General features: G+C 35.3%; 1 protein-coding gene and 9 non-coding genes across 11 annotated transcripts in view; 1 reads left to right on the forward strand and 9 right to left on the reverse strand.

The window, feature by feature from the left end:
* The window catches only part of LOC123678275 (adhesion G protein-coupled receptor E3-like), a 193,417-nt gene extending 186,510 nt beyond the window's left edge, over positions 1-6,907 (forward strand). For both annotated transcript variants that reach the window (XM_045615244.1, XM_045615245.1), the window contains exon 7: positions 5,735-6,907. In XM_045615244.1, coding sequence (XP_045471200.1) covers positions 5,735-6,013 — 279 coding nt within the window. In that variant the 3' untranslated portion in view covers positions 6,014-6,907. The remainder of the gene's footprint in view (positions 1-5,734) is intronic.
* Positions 6,908-13,312: 6,405 nt separating this feature from the next.
* Trnay-gua lies at positions 13,313-13,404 on the reverse strand. The gene is given in 2 exon segments: positions 13,313-13,348; positions 13,368-13,404. It is a non-coding gene; the product is annotated as a tRNA-Tyr (tRNA).
* A 6,020-nt stretch (positions 13,405-19,424) lies between these two features.
* On the reverse strand, positions 19,425-19,516 carry Trnay-gua. The gene is given in 2 exon segments: positions 19,425-19,460; positions 19,480-19,516. It is a non-coding gene; the product is annotated as a tRNA-Tyr (tRNA).
* Positions 19,517-19,737: 221 nt separating this feature from the next.
* On the reverse strand, positions 19,738-19,829 carry Trnay-gua. The gene is given in 2 exon segments: positions 19,738-19,773; positions 19,793-19,829. It is a non-coding gene; the product is annotated as a tRNA-Tyr (tRNA).
* A 221-nt stretch (positions 19,830-20,050) lies between these two features.
* Trnay-gua lies at positions 20,051-20,142 on the reverse strand. The gene is given in 2 exon segments: positions 20,051-20,086; positions 20,106-20,142. It is a non-coding gene; the product is annotated as a tRNA-Tyr (tRNA).
* A 221-nt stretch (positions 20,143-20,363) lies between these two features.
* On the reverse strand, positions 20,364-20,455 carry Trnay-gua. The gene is given in 2 exon segments: positions 20,364-20,399; positions 20,419-20,455. It is a non-coding gene; the product is annotated as a tRNA-Tyr (tRNA).
* A 221-nt stretch (positions 20,456-20,676) lies between these two features.
* On the reverse strand, positions 20,677-20,768 carry Trnay-gua. The gene is given in 2 exon segments: positions 20,677-20,712; positions 20,732-20,768. It is a non-coding gene; the product is annotated as a tRNA-Tyr (tRNA).
* A 221-nt stretch (positions 20,769-20,989) lies between these two features.
* Positions 20,990-21,081, reverse strand: Trnay-gua. Its single transcript is given in 2 exon segments — positions 20,990-21,025; positions 21,045-21,081. It is a non-coding gene; the product is annotated as a tRNA-Tyr (tRNA).
* A 221-nt stretch (positions 21,082-21,302) lies between these two features.
* On the reverse strand, positions 21,303-21,394 carry Trnay-gua. The gene is given in 2 exon segments: positions 21,303-21,338; positions 21,358-21,394. It is a non-coding gene; the product is annotated as a tRNA-Tyr (tRNA).
* A 221-nt stretch (positions 21,395-21,615) lies between these two features.
* On the reverse strand, positions 21,616-21,707 carry Trnay-gua. The gene is given in 2 exon segments: positions 21,616-21,651; positions 21,671-21,707. It is a non-coding gene; the product is annotated as a tRNA-Tyr (tRNA).
* Between the last annotated feature and the right edge of the window lie 2,471 nt (positions 21,708-24,178).

Consider the following 24,178-nt stretch of genomic DNA (forward strand, 5'->3'; position numbering starts at 1 on the left):
GTGTTAGTACCTACTCATAATGTTTTGAAGTACGAGCACAATTTCTATTGCTTACGGTAAATTGAAAATTCCATCTCTGCCAAAATATGGATTTAACTCGTGAAAATTTTCGAGATATGAAAATTATGACTTTCGACGTGGTCTGACTTAAGAAAAATGGATCTAACAACTAAATTTAACTTTTTCCGATGAAGCACCATTTAAAGCAACGGTATATCGTTGTTGCACTGAATTCAAACGAGGACGTAGTTCGTTCACTAACGAAGTTCAAGGTCTTCCGAAATCAGTCGTTGTGCTGGAAAATTTTGAAGCTTTGCGAAAACTAATTGGAAAAGATCGTCATGTGACATATCAGGAAATCGAGAGATGTTTAAGCATTGGTATGACCAGCTTATATAAGGTTTTGCACGAACATTTGTATTCGTGTGTTCGGTAGCTCTGTGCAAGTTGGATTCCACATTTGTTGAATGATGATCAAAAAATTGTTCGTGTCGATTGGTGGCGAAAAATTATTTCGGAATACGACTGTGCTGCATCCAAAGCGGCATACAACATCTTCATAGGTGACGAGCCGTTGATTTGAGATACGAGCTAGGAAGAAAAGGCCAGTCGTCAGTTTGGGTGTTAAAAATATTCCAGTTGTAAGTTCGTGAATTCAGAAAGTTTTTCAACTATAAGACACTGATGAGGAAGAAATGTATGGAGAAATACAAAATTCCGAAACGTACATCTGTCTTAATGTTATTTTTGTTAGTCACTCACCAGCCCTTTACTACACAACTGTGCAGTTTTGGAATATTTATTTTTCTTTTGGTTGGTTTTAATTTTTTGTCGGTTGGAATTGTATTTCTTGACCAAAAAGTATATATCGAAAATATATATTAGATAGTGAAGGTTGCAACGATTTTGCACGCTTCAATTCATGTTACTCTACCGTAATTTGCAAAGACGCAGTATTTTGTCAATTCATCGTACGTGATTAGTTGTCGATGAGTCGGCTATGGGTTTGGTATCTAGTGAAAGGAACAGAGGTAATTCTTTGGAAGATTTTCAATAACTGTTGAGACTTCAAAAAAGATACGTACGTTTTTATATTTCAGCCATTAGTAGCTGAATTTGAGATTTAAAATTTGATTTATCGGCGAGAATTGGATTGGGATTCTCGCACCTTCCTTGAAATTTAAAAATCACAAGAATCACCCTTGGAACTGATATGGGATAGTACATAGTACATACTGAATCTCGTTTTTGAAATACTTCCTCGTTGAAATTGATAATAAACCTGCTTATAAAATTGTATCTGAAGTTAGTTTCCGGCGTAACAACTTCAATTTTTCCTAAAGGGGACTGGAGTACTGTAGTTTCTTTTCGAAATATGGTATTGTAAAGGCTGAAAATAATGTGTTGAAGAGTCATTTCATTCATCGTGAAAACCTAAGGAATCGGTGAAACCTCTCTTATTTAAGCTAAGGGTCGACTTTTGTGAATTTTGATTTCATTATATTTGTAAAAACCTTAATAGAAGTTTTGTTGTCAAATAAGCCAAACCACCCCTAGTAATCTGTCTTAGAATCTCGACAATTTTTGCCAAGTGGGTAATTGTAACGTTACAAGGTCTTAGCACAATATTGTCATAGTTTTGATATTTATAACGTGCATTAATTCACTTATAAAAATGTTCTGAAAGTATTTTGGATTGATAAGGTTATTTTCATTTCAATAAAAAATCTGAATAATGAGGAATTTCAGAGACGAGCGCAATACACCTGAAACACCATAAAAAATCACCCCTCCTTCAAATCCCCTCTCCCTCATGCATATCCCCCAACTCCACATTTCAAACACCTCGCCACTCACGGCCAAAGAGCGACCACTCCGCTTTTAATGATATTCTGTGTTTGTGACAGACCGTCATTGAATGCATAAATTCGGCGCGTATCACTCTAACCTAAAATCCACCGTGACATCGATGCCGGTCCTCCCCGCTCGGCGACAGAAAAGCCGCGATTATCATATTCAAATCACGTAATGGAAAGAGCCGTGAAGGCCATAAAAAAGAGCTGGCGCGCTCCTGACATTTTCGATGTCGAACCGAACAAGTCGTTCCTGAGAGGGGGGTTAGGTATGGCCATGACGTCTCACAGTGGCAAATTTGACGTTTGATTGTTTCGCCCGTCACGTTTTGGAGTTGGAGGGCCATGATAACTGCATCCGTGGCAGGATTTGAAGAGTGCCGTCGATGTTATTGTCAGTCGTCGTTGCTTTCTCGGCATGTTGCGTTTCAGCGTTCTGTTCTGTTATTTTTACGTCACTCATACTCATGTGTGGTGAATCTCGTTTGTGCTTGCTAGACAAGAATAAAAATGTTGCCAGTCTGATTTTGGTTTCATTTTCCGAATGTGTACACTAAGCATATGCGTCACTTATTTAGAGTTTTAGTATGAGTGTTGTGAAGCTCTGACTTTAGTTTCATTACATTTGTCATGCAAATTGACGTTCTTGTTCTGAGAAGATATAAGCTATCCATCTTTCAAAATGAATGTTACTTCGGAATCAATTGACTCAATAAATCTGGAGATAGTAAAAACACTTATTTTCTTAAAGATTCGACTTCATTCGTTAACATAGTTACATTCAAAAGTGATACGTGTACCTACTCAGGGCCGGCGTTAGGGTTGAAACAGTGAAGCGACTGCTTCAGGCGCCTCTTTTTGAAGGGCGGCAATTTAGCCCAGTTTGTGGTCGCCCTTTCATATTTCTGAAAAAATATAGTCTCGATTCTTAAAAACAACATGAGGTTGGTCCGCTTTCCTGCGTTTATCAACATTCCCAGCAATAAAAATATCCAAACCATCTTTACTAAGCCGCCTGTTCAATAAATAACACATGGCCACCCAACCAATATAAGCAGCATTGCCTATATTATACTAATTGAATGAGGGATGGAACGTATTTCACGAAGACGAAAAACAACAGTTCGAATTATGTGGAATTTGTTTACACATTCAACATATGGAAAATTCCTACGATTCTGCATTCGAAACTACGAGGCGTGTATTTGAAGTAAGGTCTCCAAAGCCATTGTATCGCCGCAAGTAGCGCTAGATGAAATCCGGCAACACTGTTGTATACGTTAGGCCCTCCTCCACCAATCGACACCTGGTGGAGCTCATTAGGACGCTCAGTCTTGACGTAGCAGCCATTTGCAATGGAAGTGCCGGTTGTCGCTCCCGCCAGGTGCGAGTTACGTTCAGTCATTAAGTTTTTGCACTCAAAAAAAACTCCACCTATGGAAATTCATCGTCAATTGGAAGAAGTGTATGGTGAGAAATGTATGGACGTGAAAAACGTTCGAAAATGGTGTAGAAAATTTTCTGCTGGCCGACTAAACGTTCACGAAGAGAAGCGCAGCGGCAGGCCGTCACACTCGGACGAAACAGTGCGGAAAGTTGAGGCGCTAGTGCTGAAAGATCGCAGGTTGACTCTCAATGAGTTGGCCGAAAAACTCCAAGATGCTCTTAAAAACATCTGGGAGGAATGAAATTTGCGAACAATGAAGAAGTTCATGAAGCCGTCGTTTCGTTCTTGCGCGAGGCGGCGGGATCGTGGTTCGAGGAGGTGATACAAAAGTTTGTCGTACGAATGAGGAAGCTCATCGAAGTGAATGGCGATTACGTAGAAAAATAGCTCAGATTTCAAGCTTTACAGCAATGTACAAAACTTAGTAAATAAATGTTATTTAATGTGAAAAAAATAAATGGAGACCTTACTTTAAATACACGCCTTGTATTTACAGATAAATGCTAAATGTTTTCAGCGGTACATATGTTTTTAATCCCATTTAATTTTCGAAGCTTTGTATGCCCCTTACCGCTCTTTGTATCTTGTGGTATGGTAGGTAATCTTTCATCGATCGTCCGCAGTCTCGTGAATGTGAATACTTACGCATTGTTCATCGAAACATCGGAATTTTTTGTAGGTAAAAATGTCCGAAAAAAAAAGAAACCCAGTGGAAACGACTTAAGAAAGAAACGATTAGCAAAAACGCTAGAGAAATCAAAAACGGCCAATTATAATCAGGGCAGGTGATGTTTTTTGTTAGGGGGGGGGTTTATTGATACTTTTTCAGCAGGAGCGCCAAAAAATTCCTGCAGCGGCCCTGTACCTACTCTAACGCTCCTCTAACTTTTCATTACCTATTTTGTAGGAAGATTTTGCTTTCAAAGTTGGCTTCAATCTCTGCAATCACTGCATTAGAGCCAAGTAAACATACCTACCACCTTTCAACCAGCAGAGTCTGAATAACACCTTTCAAATCATTGGTTTGCTTACACAGTAACACTAGATGAAATATATGAAGATGTTAATAGTTGTCTGCCTAAATATACAATAATAGAATAAAATCTGAATGTATGATGCAGGAATGATCAAAGTTAATCCAGTAGATTAATCTAATCTATGCGTAGTGTAGTAGGCTTCAAAATTGTTAACTGCTTTAAATGATTCAGTTTCGAAGAATATTCAATGTAGACGAAGAATAATTGAATTGAACCTAAATGCGCTTGAATAGTTTACGATTTTCGACTCATACGATCACGAAACTTCCCGGAAACTTCTGAAACATTAACCAAAGGAGAAGGTTAGGTTTCACTCAAGTCGATAAAAGGTACTAAGTAATGCAGAAGTTTGATTTCATTGGGAGTTGTTGATCGAAAGTACGCGTATGTAGTATTTCTTGAGAATTCGTTTCATAATTTAATAAATTGAAGTGGAATCTTTTTAGGTCGTATGACAATCAAAATAACAACCAGGTATCAGTTTGTTATTTTGTTTTCAATGATAAGTTACCAGTACTGAATATTTTATGGCTCTTGTGCATAATTTGGATAGAGAAATAAATTTTTATATCCATTCAATATTTTTTTAGAAAATATCATAACATATTATAAAATCTATCAACATTTATCAATCGAATATAGGCAATTCTCAAAGGATCCCATGAGTGTTAGATTACCTGCACCAAAAATATTAATTTGTTTCATTGTTTGTTAATAACATTTCTATAAATAAAAACCAGAATCAGAACTCATTTTTTGAAAGGGCCATACCTCAAAGTGAGATCATACAAGTTATTTGCAACAAAAAATTCCATAAAACGGTCAAAATTTTGATGGTTATTTCGCGTTTTTCAATTACATTTCAGTTATCCTTGTAGTCACATGTAATTAAATCATATATCTGGAAACAGCATTAATTATGTACAAGATAAGAACTTCTGTGTGCCAAAAATTCTTATAGTAGGCGTGCTCAGGAGAAGAATATCACGATTCTGAAGTGAACAGAATCAATCATATTTTCCAATGGTTTTATAGAAGAAAGATTATGGACATGTTTCATTTTCAGCAAACACTACTTTTGATGAGGCTACAAGGATAATTGGAATATAATTGATTTCATGGGATAAATTGAAATATTTCCTGAAATGACAAATTGAAGAATAGCCATCAACATAAAAATGTTTCAAAGCGATGCCTTCAATTTTTTCATCTTTCGGTAGAAAACCCCGATTACCCAATATTAATTTTTAACATTGTGTATTAGTTGACTATTTTAAAGGCATCAACTTGGGCGTCTGCCTAGGACGGAAATTTGGCCAGCTACCACACTACTTTTCAATAAAAATAAATTAAGAGATGTTTGCCAGTTCTCTAAATATTTCTTCCCTTGTTCGCAGATCACCCTAATCATCTATGGAGTTGTTACCCTAGGGGCACTGTACAGACTGGACGACAACGAGTACACAAGAATATCCTTCCACGTAACCCAAGGGCTTCAAGGAATTATAGTTGCCATGCTTGTTACCTGTAACTGTCAGGTGCTGAAACTTTACAGTAAATCCATCAGAGTTAATAGGAAGAAGTTACCCAAGATGTACGGAGTCGACAAAAAAGCATTGGATAAGTCCACGAGCATGCAACTTTTAACTTGGGAACCTCCTCCGGATATTGTTTAAAATAACAGATATTGAGTTTTGCTTTTTCGACCATCCTGTAACTATATTCGATTATAGATCGTGACTGATAATAATAAATGAACTAAACGATATATCACCGTTTCGAAAGTTTCTGTCTGATTGATACATATCAAGGAAACTTTACTGTAAAACTCTGCAAAAAGAAACAGTAGATTTGAAAAACCGAAAAGAATTGCTTCTTTCTTCTTAAATTCAATTTCTGTTGATATAAAAAGAAGGGTATTTTGAAAGTCTCAAAAATTTCTTCATGTACTCATGGTAATATCTATGAGTAGATATACAGTATGTCAATTTGGAAAGGTACCTACCACCTTCCACATACAAAATCAGAAAAAATGCAAAAAGGTGAACAGTGATTTACCCATTTTAGGGGTTGATGTTATGTGGCTCACAGGGTTGATACAAATTGATTAGAAACTGCAAGAATTTTCCATCTACAAACGAAAGTTTTTTTTTTGTATTTTTTCTGATTTTGCATTGGGACCGAAATTTTGAGGGTGGTATCTTTTTAAATTGACGCACTGTATAATGTGGCCACGAAATGATAGACCAGTCCAAACTTGTAAATGCGAGAATTGTTTTTTATCGAGAAAGGCATTTTACAATATCGATTTCATTTGTAAATATCAACTTTCCTGCTATATTGAACTCAGTTATCCCTTAATTAATATATTATTAAACAATTCTGATAGCAAACTACCCTATATTTATAATGCCTTAAGCAAATGAATGAAGGTCAGAAATTTGATGCTTCCAAAGGTGATGTATAGGTTTGAAATCATATTGAATGTCAGATTGTTGCGTGCGATCTGTCTTTATGTTGTAATATATTGTTTTTGTAAATATTCCTGTGAATAAAAAATATATTTGGTTCTTGTTGTTTCGAAAACCTCGATAAATGTTTGAGTATCTAGTTCTTGAATCTAAAAGGTAAGTGGATTTTAACTACTTAGCTGTTGTCAGTACTCATATCATCAGCGATATAATAACTTTTTATAACCTAACCTCACCTGACCTTTTATGGAAAGTCAACATGCTTTTGACATTAATGAATATAATGTACAGTGCATCCCATTTTGGGTGAGACAGCCAGGTTTCTCGCTTGTTATTTAGGAAAGAGTCTTGCGGTTTTCACGTTCCTGTCCTACTTTTTCGTGAAACTCAAGTTGGTCTAATCAGATTTTGCATAACTGTTTCCGTTCAAGAGATACAGGGTGATTTTGGAAATTGATACTTTTCGGACCCCTTCTTTATCTCCGAAGTTATTAAAAATAATGCTGAGGTAAAAACTACGTCTGAATCAGAATTCTGCGTAGAATCCAGTGGCGTACTCAATATTTTTTTTCGGGATATGGTTTTGAAGATTCAACACGAACCTATATTTTTTTAAATGGAACACCATGTATATCATTACTTCGTTGAATTCGTTATTTTTTTCCCTTCAAAATGATGCATGATACTATGTAGGTAGGATGTTCAGAAATGTTAAAAAAAAAACACTAAAACATCAAATAATGATGATTTTTTTGTAAATGGGCCATGAATTTTCTATGTTTCAATAAGAGGATTATTACTTTCGATTTTTAAAACTAGTAGGTCATTGATGATACAAACATCCTTGTTGTTATTATGGGTACTATGCATTTGGGAGCATTGTTTTATCAAGTAGGCATTGGAGGGAAAAAACCAATCTGATCTAGCTGTCATCGCTATGAATTAATGTTATTATTATTGATTCTTCTTTTATATAGGAAATCCATCGCCCATTAACAAAAAATCATCATTATTTGATATTTTAGTGTTTTTTTAACATTTCTGAACATCCTTCCTACATAGTATCCTACATCATTTTGAAGGGAAAAAATAACGAATTCAACGAAGTTATGATATACATGGTGTTCCATTAAAAAAATATAGGTTTGTGTTGAATCTTCAAAACCATACCCCGAAAAAAAAAATTGAGTACGCCACTGGATTCTACGCAGAATTCTGATTCAGACGTAGTTTCTACCTCAGCATTATTTCTAATAACTTCGGAGATAAAGAAGGGGTCCGAAAAGTATCAATTTCCAAAATCACCCTGTATCTCTTGAACGGAAACAGTTATGCAAAATCTGATTAGACCAACTTGAGTTTCGCGAAAAAGTAGGACAGGAACGTGAAAACCGCAAGGCTCTATCTTGAATAACAATCGAGAAACCTGGTTGTCTCACCCAAAATGGGATGCACTGTACAAAGAGAAACTGCAATTCGTATAAGATCAGAGTTCAAATGGATCAAATTATCATTATCCCATTTCTTGGAATATCTACTCGTGAAAAACAATCATTTATTTATGCATTCATCATATATTCACATCCAGGTGAATGACATGTAAGATATCTTTCAAAAAATCCTTTCGTTTATATGGGAAAAATTCTAAAATTATAAGGTGACTTTCTTCCAGTATTATCATACAAAATAAATACATCAAAATTGGTTATCTTTATTGTGACGTTAATAGCCAATAAAAGTCTATGAATTAAGTTTTATAGGGATAAACTTTTTCGGAGAAGCAAAAGCTTTACGACTCTAAATATAACTTGCAACATTTTTAAGTCTCTTACGACCACTATGTCATGAATTCGAGACAGGCAAGAGGGAATTTATCTTGTTGAAGAACACCTAGTCAGTCATCTCCGATTATCTCTTAAATTATGCATTTCAATTTCAGACAGCGTACAATTTGCATTTCATACATAGCCATATCGGAATACTAACGTCAACAGTTTTCATTGAGAGCGGCGAAAACTACGAATAATATATTCCTAACAAACAAAATATTTGTTTTCGATTTGCTAGCAATATTGCCTCCTATACTAGTACGTAGCCGATTTTCATTTCAGATTTATATTCAAATATGAACGAACGATATTAATTTTTTTTAGCGCCTGCTTCTATTTCTTGTGTAACAACGAAATAGAATGAGTCGACAGGTATTTTCATCGATATTGGGAAATAAAATGTCAAGACTTTTGCAGAATTTCATTCTCGAGTTTAATTTTAATATTATCTTGTAATGGGTCGGGATCGTGTGGTTGGTAAAGTATAAAATGAGGATTTATACTACTAACAATTTATTATCACATTCATGGGCGCCCGCAGGGGGGGGGCCAGGGGGGGCCATGGCCCCCCCTGAGATTTTGATTACCTCATTTTTCGGCACAACACCCTCAATATTACTTTCTCAATCCAAAGGGCAAGGAAAAGAGGAAAGTAATGGATTTATAACAATTTTCCAGTTTTCAATGGAATTACTATAAATACATCCATAATATACTATATACATATCCATAATCGGCCGAGGTATTTTTTTAATTGAAAACTTTTTTAGACGCGTTGAGCACTTCTTGGGTGAAGAAAAACCGTGGAACCGAACGCAATCCATGCGTGTCAATTTAAAAAAAAAACCATCGTATATATACTCTCCTATTGTCTTCAATAGATAAAGGTAAGAAAAAAGTATTGGAGAAAATAGAAAAAAAAATTACAGATTATAAAAACAATAGTTTTTTGCGGAACTCAAGATATGCCTATACGAGAGAGCAACAAGAACTCTGGAAATTTAAGTGATCTTTTGAAATTCAGAGTAGACGTTGGAGATAAAGATTTAGAGATCCATTCATTCAACGCAGCTGGTTTGAATTTGGACAAACTTGTAGCACAAGGTTATGATGGAGGCTCAACAATGGCTGGTGAAATTCTCAGGGTTCGAAATATCATAAGAGACAAGTACAAGGAAGCAATTTATTTCCGTTGTGCCTCCACTAGGTTGAATTTAGTAATAAATGACATCAGTAATTTTACTGATGTCATCTCAGTTATTTGACTGAGATTCGTAATAGCATTGGCACCGTTAATGACATTATAGTCTTTTTTCGAGAGAGTACCTTAAGAAGAAATCTGATTCCAAATATTCCTTTTTTTTGTGAAACTCTTTGGTCAGCTAAATATAAATCTTTGCGGGTTTTCGCTGAACACTTCAATAATATATTGAAAACTCTATAGAACTGCTATAAAATCTGGAGAAATCTCAATAAATTCTTCATCAACAAAAAGAGCTGCTCAGTTATGGGCTGCAATAAACTCTTTCACTTTTGTGATTTGTTTAATGGTAGCAAGTAAATATTAAAATATATTGGAACCAATAGCAAATACACTACGATGTGTTTCTATTAATTTTGTAGATCAACTATTGCTCAGAATCTCAATATAGAGATTGGAAAACCACGAATTTGCGGTAGACAAATATACAGATCTAATTATGAAGCAGATTCAGCTGAAGATTACTTCGAAAAATCTATATTCATCCCATATTTAGATCATTTGATTTCAGCCTTTGAAACGAGATTCTCGAAAGAACATGTAATGCTTTTTTCTTTCTTCAATTTTTTGCCAAAGAATTCAAAATTACTAGATATTGAAAATTTCGCATCTAAGGTCGGCAATATGTATAACATTGAAAATTTAGAAAGTGAATTGAACATTTGGAATGAGTATTTATCTAAATCACAAATGGATGAAAACATAAAAATTGAAGATCTTATCGGACAATGTAAATACAGCTTTTTTCGAAAAATTTCTTCGATTCTGCAAATACGTAATATTATAAGACTGTTTTCGGTTTGGGCCAAAAATGTACAGGGTGTTTATAAGAAGATCAAGAACTTGGACAACTCAAATTCATCAAAACTCAAGATTTTCAAATTAGAACCTATATTTTTTATTATTTCAAATCCTATACCTAAAATGAATTTAAGAGTTATCGAGGAAGAACCTCGAATGAGAAAAAACACCAATTAATAACTGTAGTTAGCACTTGTAAAATGTCAAGAGTTAACAGGTTCAAAAGTGACAGCTGCCGAGATAGTGGGCTATTCAAAATTACAATATACTAACTGACAAAGAAACTGCAACACCCAGAAGCTGTTTGAATTTCAAATTGTTTTTGGTAAAACATAGCTATAGCATAACAAGGAGTTTGGAGAAAAAAATCGTGGGTTTTTTATGTAAACAATATTGTAGTCGTTTTTTGCAAGTTTTTTAAATTTTACAACAAACCAGCTCTTGGAGGAGATCCAAAGTCGATGTTTAGTTGTTGTTAAAATGCCTAGAGCACGTGTACGCTGAATTATCGTCAGCTAAGTGAATTTGAAAAAGAGCGGTTTATTGGTATATGGGAGGCGGGGTTGTCATTTCGAGAAATCGTGAACTGTACGAACAGAAATCCAAATACTGTCCTGAGATGTTGTCAAGCGTGGTTTGATAACGACCAAAATCTAAAAAGTGTAGGCACTGGACGTCGAAGGGGCACGAATGAAGTTCAAGATCGACGTCTAAGACTTATGGCCATTAGAGAAAGATTTGTGACAACTCGATCATTGGCTGATGAGTGACATGACAGCGCTGCGTTACCTCCAGGAAATAGTGGAGCCATATGTTCTCCCTTACCTCAACCGGCTCGAGAGTCCAATGTTTCGGCAATATAACGCCCGACCTCATGTTGCCAGTGTTAGTTTAAACTTTTTCGGAGCGACCCATGTGAATCTTTTGCCATGGCCGCTCACATCTCCCGATCTTTCGCCAATAGACCAATATAGCTTGTTTGGGACATCATGGGTAGAAGGCTTGGTAATTTACCCCAGCTCCCACGGACTCTGTGACAAGAAATACAGGTAGCTTGGGATACTATCCCTCAAAAAGAAATAGACCATCTTATTGCATCAATGCCGAGACGTGTTGGGGAGTGTATAGATAATCGCGTTGGACATTATTAACATTATTAACAAATTTATTCAAAAATTGGAAACCCTTCGTTTTCTCCTCCAAATTTCAATCATTTACTCCTCTATACTATCTTTGTATGTATATTAAACAGCTCCTTCTGGGTGTTGTAGTTTATTTCGTCAGTTAGTATATATTCATTGAATATCCAAGAATATCTTTTACCACCGTATTTTTCAATAAAACGGGACATGAGAATTTTGTTTCATTTCTTTGAAAATTGAAAATCAGGAGGAATATTCCGCTCTCGAGAGGATTCTCCAGTTACCAAGCCCATTTATTCTCGAATTCCAATAAATTAAAGCTAACAATTCAGCAGATATTCTCTCGACTTCCTGAAATCCACCTTGATAATTCCTTCCGAATTCTGAGAACAAATTCGAGACAATGTAATTGAAACTTATTAAGGTCCCAGAAACGGAATAGGAAACTCTCAAGTAGATCCGAATCGTAAATTCATATCAAGTAGGTACGGTCTGTGACCCGAGTGCACAAATGGCTTTAGTCGAAGTATCTAATAACTTACTCTCGTCCAAGAGGACGGAATACCAATTGTAAGTCTGATGGTTCTCTATAAGAGGATTAATTCTATAATTTATCGAAATTTCTGTAATTTGCGAATTTGGAGCAGAAAATCCTCTCGACCATTCTGCATAAATCCAATTAAAGAAAAAAAGAGCCTTTAATTATTTGGACAAGGGTGTAGAAGATTTTCGAAATATAAAAATTCAGAAATCTCGCGAAGACGAAGAACGAAAATTTCTCCATAAAATGTCAGTAAAAAATCGGACCCCTTCACTGTTTATGAGTTTATTGACGCTTTCAAGATGAGTACTTTTATTGTACTACGAGCTCGTCTTTGTCCGAGGTTTATTATTTTCCTTTACCTATCTATCGGCTTTCTCGGCATTGCCCCTTATTTGCCATCTGTTAATTTTGCATTTGTCATCAGTATACACTTACCCGTTCTTCTCGGTTTTTTGTATAATTCTCGTTACAAAATTTCAATATGTAATTATCAAAGAACTGAACTGAGTAATTCGCATCGAAAAATTGTCTGGGCAGTGTAGATAATGAATAAACTCATTTTTATTAAAATTCGATATTTGAAATTAAATACTACCAATATATTCACTGTACCTTAAAAAATTTTAAGGTCTATAAGGAATTCCTTAAAAAAACTCAAAAAGTGTCCTTTGATACTACAAAGATCATCATATAAAGTTTATACTGAATAATATGTTTCAAGTTCCTTATTTCCGAGCAGTGGCGAAGCTAGAGGGGGGCCAGGAGGCTCGAGCCCCCCTCATCTCATGAGCAAAAAAAATATAACGTAAACTAGATGGAGCCAGAAATCTTAGCCCCCCCTAAAAAATCCTGGCTCCTCCTTGGCTCCCCCAATTCATGAAAACTGGTGTCGCCAATGTTTCCAAGTCAATTAGTGAACAAAAATTTTCCTTCGAGCCGGATTTGAACCAGCGACCTATGGATATCTACAATTCTCCTTCCTCTACAGTCCACCGCTCTACCAACTGAGCTATCGAAGGTTGGTGCTCTCAATAGATTTTTTTTTCTAATCATTCTTCAATTCTGGTATAGTTCATTATAATAGTTCAGTTTGGAAAGGAATAACAACGGGACGATGAAATGATTTAAATGAGTTACAGTATTCTTCGACAGAATCAAACTAATAAAATATCGTTCAGTTTACGGAATATGTTCTCGATAAATATTTCATAAATTGTCAAAAAGGTGTTCCTTCGAGCCGGATTTGAACCAGCGACCTATGGATATCTACAATTCTCTTTCCTCTACAGTCCTCCGCTTTTTTTTGCTTTTATAGTCTTTATTATATTTTAATATGTACATGTTATAATGGTTTACATCATTTGTTGTTTGATATTTTAGTAGTTCCTATCTATACATGATTTACCTACAATAATAATAATATTTTGGCTGGACGCCTTTAGATATTCAGAGGTTTTGTTTTTTTTTTATGTGTTAAGTTAGCACTAAAGTTCATAGTATTCACAGGAAAATGTAGAGAAAAACCTGTTTTCATTGTTTCCCAGTATCCTGGGCTTAAGCAGTATCAACAATATATAAAATGAGATATAAAAAATAACATCAACAATAACAACAACAAAAACAACAATAATTACAGTAGCAATAACAGTAGGAATTAGCTACATGTTAGCTATTTTTGTAGCTAATGTGTTTTCTATTGAATATGGGTAAATGCTCGTAGGGAAGGGCATGTTTTTCATTGGCGTTTTTCGAGTTCTTTCTAGTCAAAGTTATTTTGTTAACGGGATCGCTCACGTATCTCGTTTTTTCGTAAAAGTTCGCGGAAATTCTATCTATGTGATTTTTTATTGTTTCAATACCTGCTAATTCGTGCAAATCTGTGATTCTTGTGTATCTATCCTTGTTAGTGATAAGCCTCAGCATTCTGTTTTGAAAAATTTGTAACGGTCGTGTCGGCCATGATTTCAAGTGACACCAGGCCGGTGCCGCATACGTTATGATTGGTCTTATTAAGGAGGTGTATATTAATTTTTTATTTTTTTGATTCATACGGCTATTCTTGCACATTAGAGGATACAGGATTCTGATTGCCCCGTTGGCTTTTATTAAAGTTTTTTCAATGTGTTTGTGAAAATTAAGTCGGCTATCTAGTTCCATTCCCAGATATTTAACCGTATTATTAACTGTGATTGGATGGTTGTTAAGTTTAAGAGGAATTGAGATTTTGTTGTCGTTTAGTTTTCGGCTAAACACGATCTGTTCGGTTTTTTTCTCATTTACTCTGATCTTCCAGGTTTTGTAAAATTCGGTTAGTTTATCGACGTTATATTGTAGCAATCTGTTCGCTATTGCCGAATGAAAGGAGTGAGCGTATAATGCAGTGTCGTCTGCGAATAGCGCCATTTTTGTGTTTGGAAAACCTGGAAGGTCGTGTATGTAGAGGTTAAAGAGTCTGGGTCCAAGGACGCTTCCTTGAGGTACACCTGATTTAATTTTTTTGATGGACGATAGTTTATTGCCGATTTTTACTACGTATTTTCTGTTCGAAAGGTATGAATTTATTAGTTTGATGATAAAGTAGGGAAGTCCGAGTTTTATCATTTTGTAAGTAAGACCTTGGATCCAGACCCTGTCGAATGCTTTCTCTATGTCTAGAAAAAGCATGGCTGTGTTCTTTTTTTTGTTGAATTCGTTGATAATGTCTATTACTATTCTACAGATTTGGTGTGTGGAACTATGTTTTTCTTTGAACCCAAATTGATACGGATCATGCAATTCCGTGTGTTTGAGTGTTTTTGTTAGTATTTTGAGAATAATTTTTTCGGAGATTTTACTGAGCGTTGATAACAGACTGATCGGTCTGTAATTAAGTGGTGATTTTTTGTCGCTACTACTTTTATGTATAGGAACAACTAGTCCAATTTTCCATGTATTCGGCCAGTGTTGCAAGTCGATTATGGCGTTGATTATATAATTGAGTTGCACGATTGCCTTTTTAGTGAGGTTTTTGATCAGTTTGTTATCAATTTCGTCTATTCCTGGGGATTTGTTATTTGCTAAGTTGTTAATAATGTTTTTTATTTCTAGTGGGTTGGTATGAAACTTTTTCGATTCATTATTAGTACTGGTATGGCTACTTAAGTAATTTTCTACAATTTCTATGATTTTTTTATCTTCGGAGCTGTTTGTCGGACCTATGTCATGTATCTTCTCATAGGTTTCTGCCAAAAGTTCCGTTTTTTGTTCGTCTGTTATGTAATCGATAGTGTCACTTGAAAGAGTTGGTATTTCTTGTGGTTTCTTTTTCAAGAATTTCGTGAATTTCCACAAGGAACCATTTGATGGATTCAATTTGGATAGTTTCTTTCCCATTGTTTCATTTTTATATTCGCCAATTTTGATTCTTATTCGCGATGTTAAAAGTTTGCTTAGGTCGTTATCATGAGGGTTCCGATATCGCTGCCAGCGTTTACGTGTTCGATTTCTTAATTGAATTAGGTTCTTTATTTCTGGTGAGAGGTCGTCTTTGTATGGATAAATGATCTTCAATTTAGTGGTTCGGTTCCTGGTGTGAATTAAATTTTCCGTGAATTTTGTTACCTCCTCCTCAAGTTTCTCTATCGAGTCAATATTGTTATTTATGACGATTTTATTGTTAAGAATTCTTCGATATTCATTCCAATCTGTGGTCGAATAATCAAAGATTTTCTTGGAAATATCAACTCTACAGGTACTAGTTAAAGTGAAAGTTACTACGTTATGATCTGAGGGAAGGTCAGGTAATGATTCAGGGCAGTGTTGCCAGAAATGCAGAATTTTCTGCAATATGCAGAATTTCAGCCTTCAAAAAGGGCTAATGAAGAAAAGAAGAATATTTCACGAAAACCACTAAAATATGCAGAATTTTTGAAATTCACATGTATTTGAAATTATTTTATTCATTTCATCTTTCATCCCTCAGAGAAAAGTTTTCTTTTCATCATCCATTTGTGACAGAGACATCTCACGGTTAAATGATTCAGCTACGAGCTACGACTCGAAATTATTGGCAATTCGACATCGAGATGGCGCTAGTAACAGCAAAATATTGCAGTGTGCTACATCTTTTTATAGAAACTGTAAACTGGTAAAGTCCCGACTCCCGACACTCCCGACTGTCGGTAATTTTACATTTCATTCTTCTGCCTACTACTTAATAATAGTGCTTTGTCGCCATTGTCATTTGATTTATGCTAGTTAACAGATTTATTTAAAAATGAGTTCAAGTGAAGAAGATTATCAGGGGTAAGAAACATCATTATATCAAAATATGTACGCATATTTATTAATTAATTATTTTATTTTGGCGAGACTACGACTTATATTAATTATTCTGTATTTTATTTTTAGATTTTCCATAACAATGGACAAATCGCAGCAGGCCTCTACAAGTTAATTTTGAATTTTGGCGCGTGCATATCTTTCAAAATATTTGCAGATTTCTGTAATGGCTACAATTCCCACAGAAGAAATCTGTAAAAAGAAAATTTGACACGAGCACCCATAGAAATATATAACAATATATATGTTATATATTTCTATGCGAGCACCCCCCCCCCCAGGATTTGCTGTTTTCGGTGACAAAAAACCACTGCAGAATTATGCAGAATTTTTGATGTTAAATTGAAGAAAATTCATATAAATAATCTGGCAACACTGATTCAGGGGTACTTATGTTGGGTACCATTCGGGCTACTATGAGGTCAATTATTGAAGGGGTATTATTGTTAGGCGGATAATGCGTAGGTTCGGAAGGATGATGGATGATGCAGTTTTGTTTATTTTCTAAGTATTCGAAAAGAGTGAGTCCGTTGGTATTGTTTGAAACACAGCCCCAGAGTCCGTGTCTAGCGTTGAAATCTCCTACAACAATGGTTTTATTAGTTTTTAATAGTTCTTCGAGATCGCTTTCACCGAAGTTATTGGTTGGTCTGTTGTAGATGGAGATAAGTTTAAGACCGTTGGCTAATTGTATACCGGCATTCTCTAATGTGCAAGAAATTTCCGGGAGTTCTTTGAACGGAATATCTTTTCTAACAAGGATAAGGATACCCCCGTGTCTAGTGTTACCTGAGCGATCCCTTCTAACAACGTGGAATTCCTTCATCTTAAATTTGTCTGTTTTTATTAGTCTAGTTTCATTTATGAGAAAAATATCTATTGAATGTTCTTCAAGAAAATGTGCAATTTCATTATGTTTGTATCGAATTCCATTGGAATTCCAGGTTGCTAGATTTAACTGTTTTTGGGATTTAAAAACCATGACTAGGAAGATTTTCTAGGAAGTCGTTGAATATTAAGAATTTTTCTTTGAAATTAGTGCATTTATCCATTTTTTGGTTAAGTGCGCGGATTTCTAGCAAGAATTTATTTATATTGATATGTTGGTTTAGTTTGTCCATTTCATTTTTTAAATCTAAAAGCGGGCTTTGAGCAGTATTACCCATATTCAAATTATCTGTATTATTCCTAGCAGCATCTGGTTGGGAGCTTCTTATTTCGTTTATTTTTTTTCTTCTCTCTTCCCATACGTTTACTGCTGGTAGTGGAGCTTCAACGTATGTAGATTTCCTCGTAGGTTGTGGCTGGTTCTTGGATATTCTGCTTTGTAGAATTCTCTGGTACACTTCACATTCAACACTATTTGCCCGATGTTCGCCTCGGCAATTCGCGCACTTATCTTTCTCTCCCGCGGGTTTGGTGCATTCTGCTGTGGCATGTTCGTCCGCACACAGTAAACATTTGTATGCTCTATAGCAGTTACTTCTTGCGTGTCCCCATTGTTGGCACCTCTTGCATATAGTCATTTGTTTGGTCCTATATTGCCTTTCCCAATGTATCACGGTGTAACACAGTGTTCGCACTTCTCTTTTCAATTGTTTGAGTGTCACTTGGCTGCTGGTTATGACGAGGAACATCGGATTTCGTGTGCCTCTCATTTTGTAGATGTCTTTCCCGTCTATTTCATAGATGTTCTTCAGTTCATCTATTATTTCTGGGATTTCAATATTGGAATTTAGTCCTTTGAGTACATGAGCATGAGTTTTTTCATTTTTCAATGTGTACGAGTGGAACTTTTGTCCAAGATTTAGGAAATATTCCTTTAGTTTTTTATGGTCTTCCAATTTATTCGTATAAATGTTCGAGGACTCCCGTCCGTATCTTATGTGGAAACTTTTGTTTCCAATTCGTTCCGCTATTCTTTTAACGGTTTGGTTATGATCATCAATAAGTCCTTGAAGAACTATAGGAGGAGGTTTTATTTTTGTTGATTCGCTGTCATCTATTTGCATCTTGGTTTCTTCCACGTGCAGATTTTTAAATCGATTAGTAGTCGCTATTGGTTCTTCTGCTTCTACTACTTCGGTTGATGTGTTCGAAGGTTGTTTAGCACCTCCGGGGTGGGTTTGCGTCGGATTTATCATATCCTTTATCTTCTTCCTTCGGTTTTCCATTTCGGCTCCTAAGTTCGTTTTTCCATCAACTTTTTCAGGGCTTAGAGAAAATACGGTTATTTTTCTCTTTTTTTCGTTGTCCATTTTGGGGGGTTTGGTCCCCATTTTATAAGGTTTTCTTTTCAGCACTTTACTTGAAGTAATGTCACTGTCACTGTTCACTTTAAACTTTCGTTTGGAATTCAGGTTGGTTTTCTGACTATTCACAATGGATACTCAGGTACTTACACTACTGGCTCAAGTACTTACGGAGCGTTCAAGACACGTCTTACCTGTTCGGTGTCTCATTACAGTCCACCGCTCTACCAACTGAGCTATCGAAGGTTGGTATTCTCAATTGATTTTTTCTTCTAATCGTTCTTCAATTCTGGCAAGGTTCATTTTAATAATTCAGTTTGGAAAGGAATAACAACGGGACGATGAAATGATTTAAATGAGTTACAGTATTCTTCGACAGAATCAAACTAATAAAATATCGTTCAGTTTTCGGAATATGTTCTCGATAAATATTTCATTTTTGATTTTATGAATTGTCAAAAGGATATTCCTTCGAGCCGGATTTGAACCAGCGACCTATGGATAACTACAATTCTCTTTCCTCTACAGTCCACCGCTCTACCAACTGAGCTATCGAAGGTTGGTATTCTCAATTGATTTTTTCTTCTAATCGTTCTTCAATTCTGGCAAGGTTCATTTTAATAATTCAGTTTGGAAAGGAATAACAACGGGACGATGATATGATTTAAATGAGTTACAGTATTCTTCGACAGAATCAAACTAATAAAATATCGTTCAGTTTTCGGAATATGTTCTCGATAAATATTTCATTTTTGATTTTATGAATTGTCAAAAGGATATTCCTTCGAGCCGGATTTGAACCAGCGACCTATGGATAACTACAATTCTCTTTCCTCTACAGTCCACCGCTCTACCAACTGAGCTATCGAAGGTTGGTATTCTCAATTGATTTTTTCTTCTAATCGTTCTTCAATTCTGGCAAGGTTCATTTTAATAATTCAGTTTGGAAAGGAATAACAACGGGACGATGATATGATTTAAATGAGTTACAGTATTCTTCGACAGAATCAAACTAATAAAATATCGTTCAGTTTTCGGAATATGTTCTCGATAAATATTTCATTTTTGATTTTATGAATTGTCAAAAGGATATTCCTTCGAGCCGGATTTGAACCAGCGACCTATGGATAACTACAATTCTCTTTCCTCTACAGTCCACCGCTCTACCAACTGAGCTATCGAAGGTTGGTATTCTCAATTGATTTTTTCTTCTAATCGTTCTTCAATTCTGGCAAGGTTCATTTTAATAATTCAGTTTGGAAAGGAATAACAACGGGACGATGATATGATTTAAATGAGTTACAGTATTCTTCGACAGAATCAAACTAATAAAATATCGTTCAGTTTTCGGAATATGTTCTCGATAAATATTTCATTTTTGATTTTATGAATTGTCAAAAGGATATTCCTTCGAGCCGGATTTGAACCAGCGACCTATGGATAACTACAATTCTCTTTCCTCTACAGTCCACCGCTCTACCAACTGAGCTATCGAAGGTTGGTATTCTCAATTGATTTTTTCTTCTAATCGTTCTTCAATTCTGGCAAGGTTCATTTTAATAATTCAGTTTGGAAAGGAATAACAACGGGACGATGATATGATTTAAATGAGTTACAGTATTCTTCGACAGAATCAAACTAATAAAATATCGTTCAGTTTTCGGAATATGTTCTCGATAAATATTTCATTTTTGATTTTATGAATTGTCAAAAGGATATTCCTTCGAGCCGGATTTGAACCAGCGACCTATGGATAACTACAATTCTCTTTCCTCTACAGTCCACCGCTCTACCAACTGAGCTATCGAAGGTTGGTATTCTCAATTGATTTTTTCTTCTAATCGTTCTTCAATTCTGGCAAGGTTCATTTTAATAATTCAGTTTGGAAAGGAATAACAACGGGACGATGATATGATTTAAATGAGTTACAGTATTCTTCGACAGAATCAAACTAATAAAATATCGTTCAGTTTTCGGAATATGTTCTCGATAAATATTTCATTTTTGATTTTATGAATTGTCAAAAGGATATTCCTTCGAGCCGGATTTGAACCAGCGACCTATGGATAACTACAATTCTCTTTCCTCTACAGTCCACCGCTCTACCAACTGAGCTATCGAAGGTTGGTATTCTCAATTGATTTTTTCTTCTAATCGTTCTTCAATTCTGGCAAGGTTCATTTTAATAATTCAGTTTGGAAAGGAATAACAACGGGACGATGATATGATTTAAATGAGTTACAGTATTCTTCGACAGAATCAAACTAATAAAATATCGTTCAGTTTTCGGAATATGTTCTCGATAAATATTTCATTTTTGATTTTATGAATTGTCAAAAGGATATTCCTTCGAGCCGGATTTGAACCAGCGACCTATGGATAACTACAATTCTCTTTCCTCTACAGTCCACCGCTCTACCAACTGAGCTATCGAAGGTTGGTATTCTCAATTGATTTTTTCTTCTAATCGTTCTTCAATTCTGGCAAGGTTCATTTTAATAATTCAGTTTGGAAAGGAATAACAACGGGACGATGAAATGATTTAAATGAGTCACAGTATTATTCGACAGAATCAAACTGATAAAATATCGTTCAGTTATCGGAATTTGTTCTCGATAAATATTTCATTTTCGATTTTATAAATTGTCAAAAGGTTATTCCTTCGAGCCGGATTTGAACCAGCGACCTATGGATATCTACAATTCTCTTTCCTCTACAGTCCACCGCTCTACCAACTGAGCTATCGAAGGTTGTTGTTGAAGAATGAATTTTTATTTTACCTAAGTAGTCTTTTCGCTCAGACTTTCACTTCAATGGAAGTTGAAATGTAACGGCTAACTTTCTCTTCATTACGGATCAGGCAGAAATCGATTATTCTAGCTACCGTATCTTTGGTTGCGGAAGAGATTCAGACCAATTATTTACTACAAATAAAGATATAAGGCCAACTCTAATGTGAACAAAAAAAAGAAGCTTTCAGTTTCCAGGATTCAAGCTATAGAAGCTATAGAGCATTTTGATTTGGTCGTTCAGGTTGTGACATTTCAAAAAATAATAATGAATTACCCTAATTTTATGATATTCAATAGTGTAATTATATATAGGCCAAGATCATCCTCGAAAATTTCAAGTTACTTAATATATTCACTGTAGAAATGACAAAATTGAATTTGACAACGAATTCTTCATTGTAGAATCAGACTCAGATGTATACATACACTCATTCAGAAAAATGCAAGAAGAGGTTCATAGTGGGATATTTTATACGTTTGGTTCCAATCGATTTGCATCAACCCTGTCAACGTGAAGGCAGCAATCACTAAACTCTTAAATGGAAAGGGGGTTGTTTTGAAGATTATTCGAATGCTTTCTCAAAAATGACGTTCCCTTGTCTTTTTTCTTGGTAGGTAATAGAATAGGCTCACAGATCTTTTTCAAGAAGAATGGATTGGTGAAAGAGGGTTGCTCTGGCAATCACACCACCCAGACTTGACACCTTTAGATTTTTTCCTTTGGTGGTATTCAAAGTCGGTAGTTTAAAAAACACAGCCCACACATGTGGAAGAATTGAAAGTAGCAGCATGTCCTGAAACTCAAGTTGAAACATTCCAAAACGTTAGGGCCGAATTTGAATATAGGTTATTATTTGTCTACAAAATAATGGACAACATCTCAAAAAAAATATTATATCATATTAAGCAAATTTTTTTATTAGTTTCACGTATCATTGCAACTTTTTCCTTTTTGCATAATTTCTGATTTTGCATATTAAGGGTGGTACCTTTTCAAATTGACCCACTGTATATTAGTATTTAAGTAACTTAAATTAAAACTATTGTTATAAGGAACTTTGATTCTTTTGAATACTACCACAATTAATCATAAAAAAGATTGAAGAAGTTATTGAATTGAATTCTGAATTTTGAAAGGGCTGAAATAATTTTCCTAGCACATTTCAGAACGTTAATTATCGAAAATGATAAGCCAAAACGCTTATAAATTAGATCGTGGAAAGAACAACCTTAATCCCTAGCAAGAAAACGTGTTCTACACCTCATTACATCCATTGGCTTTCGATTATGAACGTTCTGACGTGGCGTATATCTCGATGAAATATCGAAGGCCGTTATTGAATTCCAGTTAATACCTCATTTCTCGGCAACTGATGCCCCATTTTTATTAAGGCGAGCGATAATGAGATACGAAATTGCCAATAGATGGCTCATCGTATTTGGCTAGATTGTTCTGGTACACAGGCCTTGAAAATTTGATCCAAATGTATACAATTTCTTATAAATAATGAAGTCTCGTATCTGCAAGGGTTATAATAATAATAATAATTCTTTATTGATCCCTTCGACATTACAAAGAATATATGGAACAAGTCATATAAAGTAATTGGTTGCAAATGATTACAACCAATTTCAGACGACAATAATTATTACAAGATTAAGCAATTTGTTTAATAAATTTTGTGTGCACTTACCTCGTGAGTTAAAAGAGATGGTTTCTGTGAATTCAGCCCCTAATCTGGTGGCAGAAGGTGGTTAGGTGCATAGGTGAAAGGGATGATTAACCTTTTCTGCACCGGCTTCGTGGCTATCACTTAATTCGAGTATCACACAGTTCAATCACACAGTTCACTCGAAATTGCTTAATCAGTTTTTAACAGAAGAACAGGAATTGAAATATATAAAGATGATAGATGAATTTTTAAGTAAGCAATGAACTTAAGTTTGATAACTTTTCGAATAGATGAGCACAGTTCGATACTTGAGAAAATTATCAATTAATGGCGATGTTTGTTTACTGACCGGGTTCATCCCGCGGCCGCAGGTGGCGCCAACAATAAAAAATTTTCTCCAGGAGCTACAGGGTACTTTCACGACGTAACATAAAGGGTGTTTTTTTTAGAGCTATAGAACTTTAAATTGCAATAAAACAACGATTGACATGAATTTTATTTATCTGCAAGATAATCTTGTGGCATTACATTTTAAATATCATTTCTGGCATATGACTGCCACGGCTGGCTCGGATGTAGTCCAATCTGGACGTCCAATTTTCGATGACTTTTTCCAACATTTGTGGCCGTATATCGGCAATAACACGGCGAATGTTGTCTTCCAAATGGTCAAGAGTTTGTGGCTTATCCGCATAGACCAATGACTTTACATAGTCCCACAGAAAGTAGTCTAGCGGTGTTAAATCACACGATCTT

This window comes from Harmonia axyridis, chromosome 4, assembly GCF_914767665.1.
Source record: "Harmonia axyridis chromosome 4, icHarAxyr1.1, whole genome shotgun sequence".
NCBI lineage: Eukaryota > Metazoa > Arthropoda > Insecta > Coleoptera > Coccinellidae > Harmonia > Harmonia axyridis.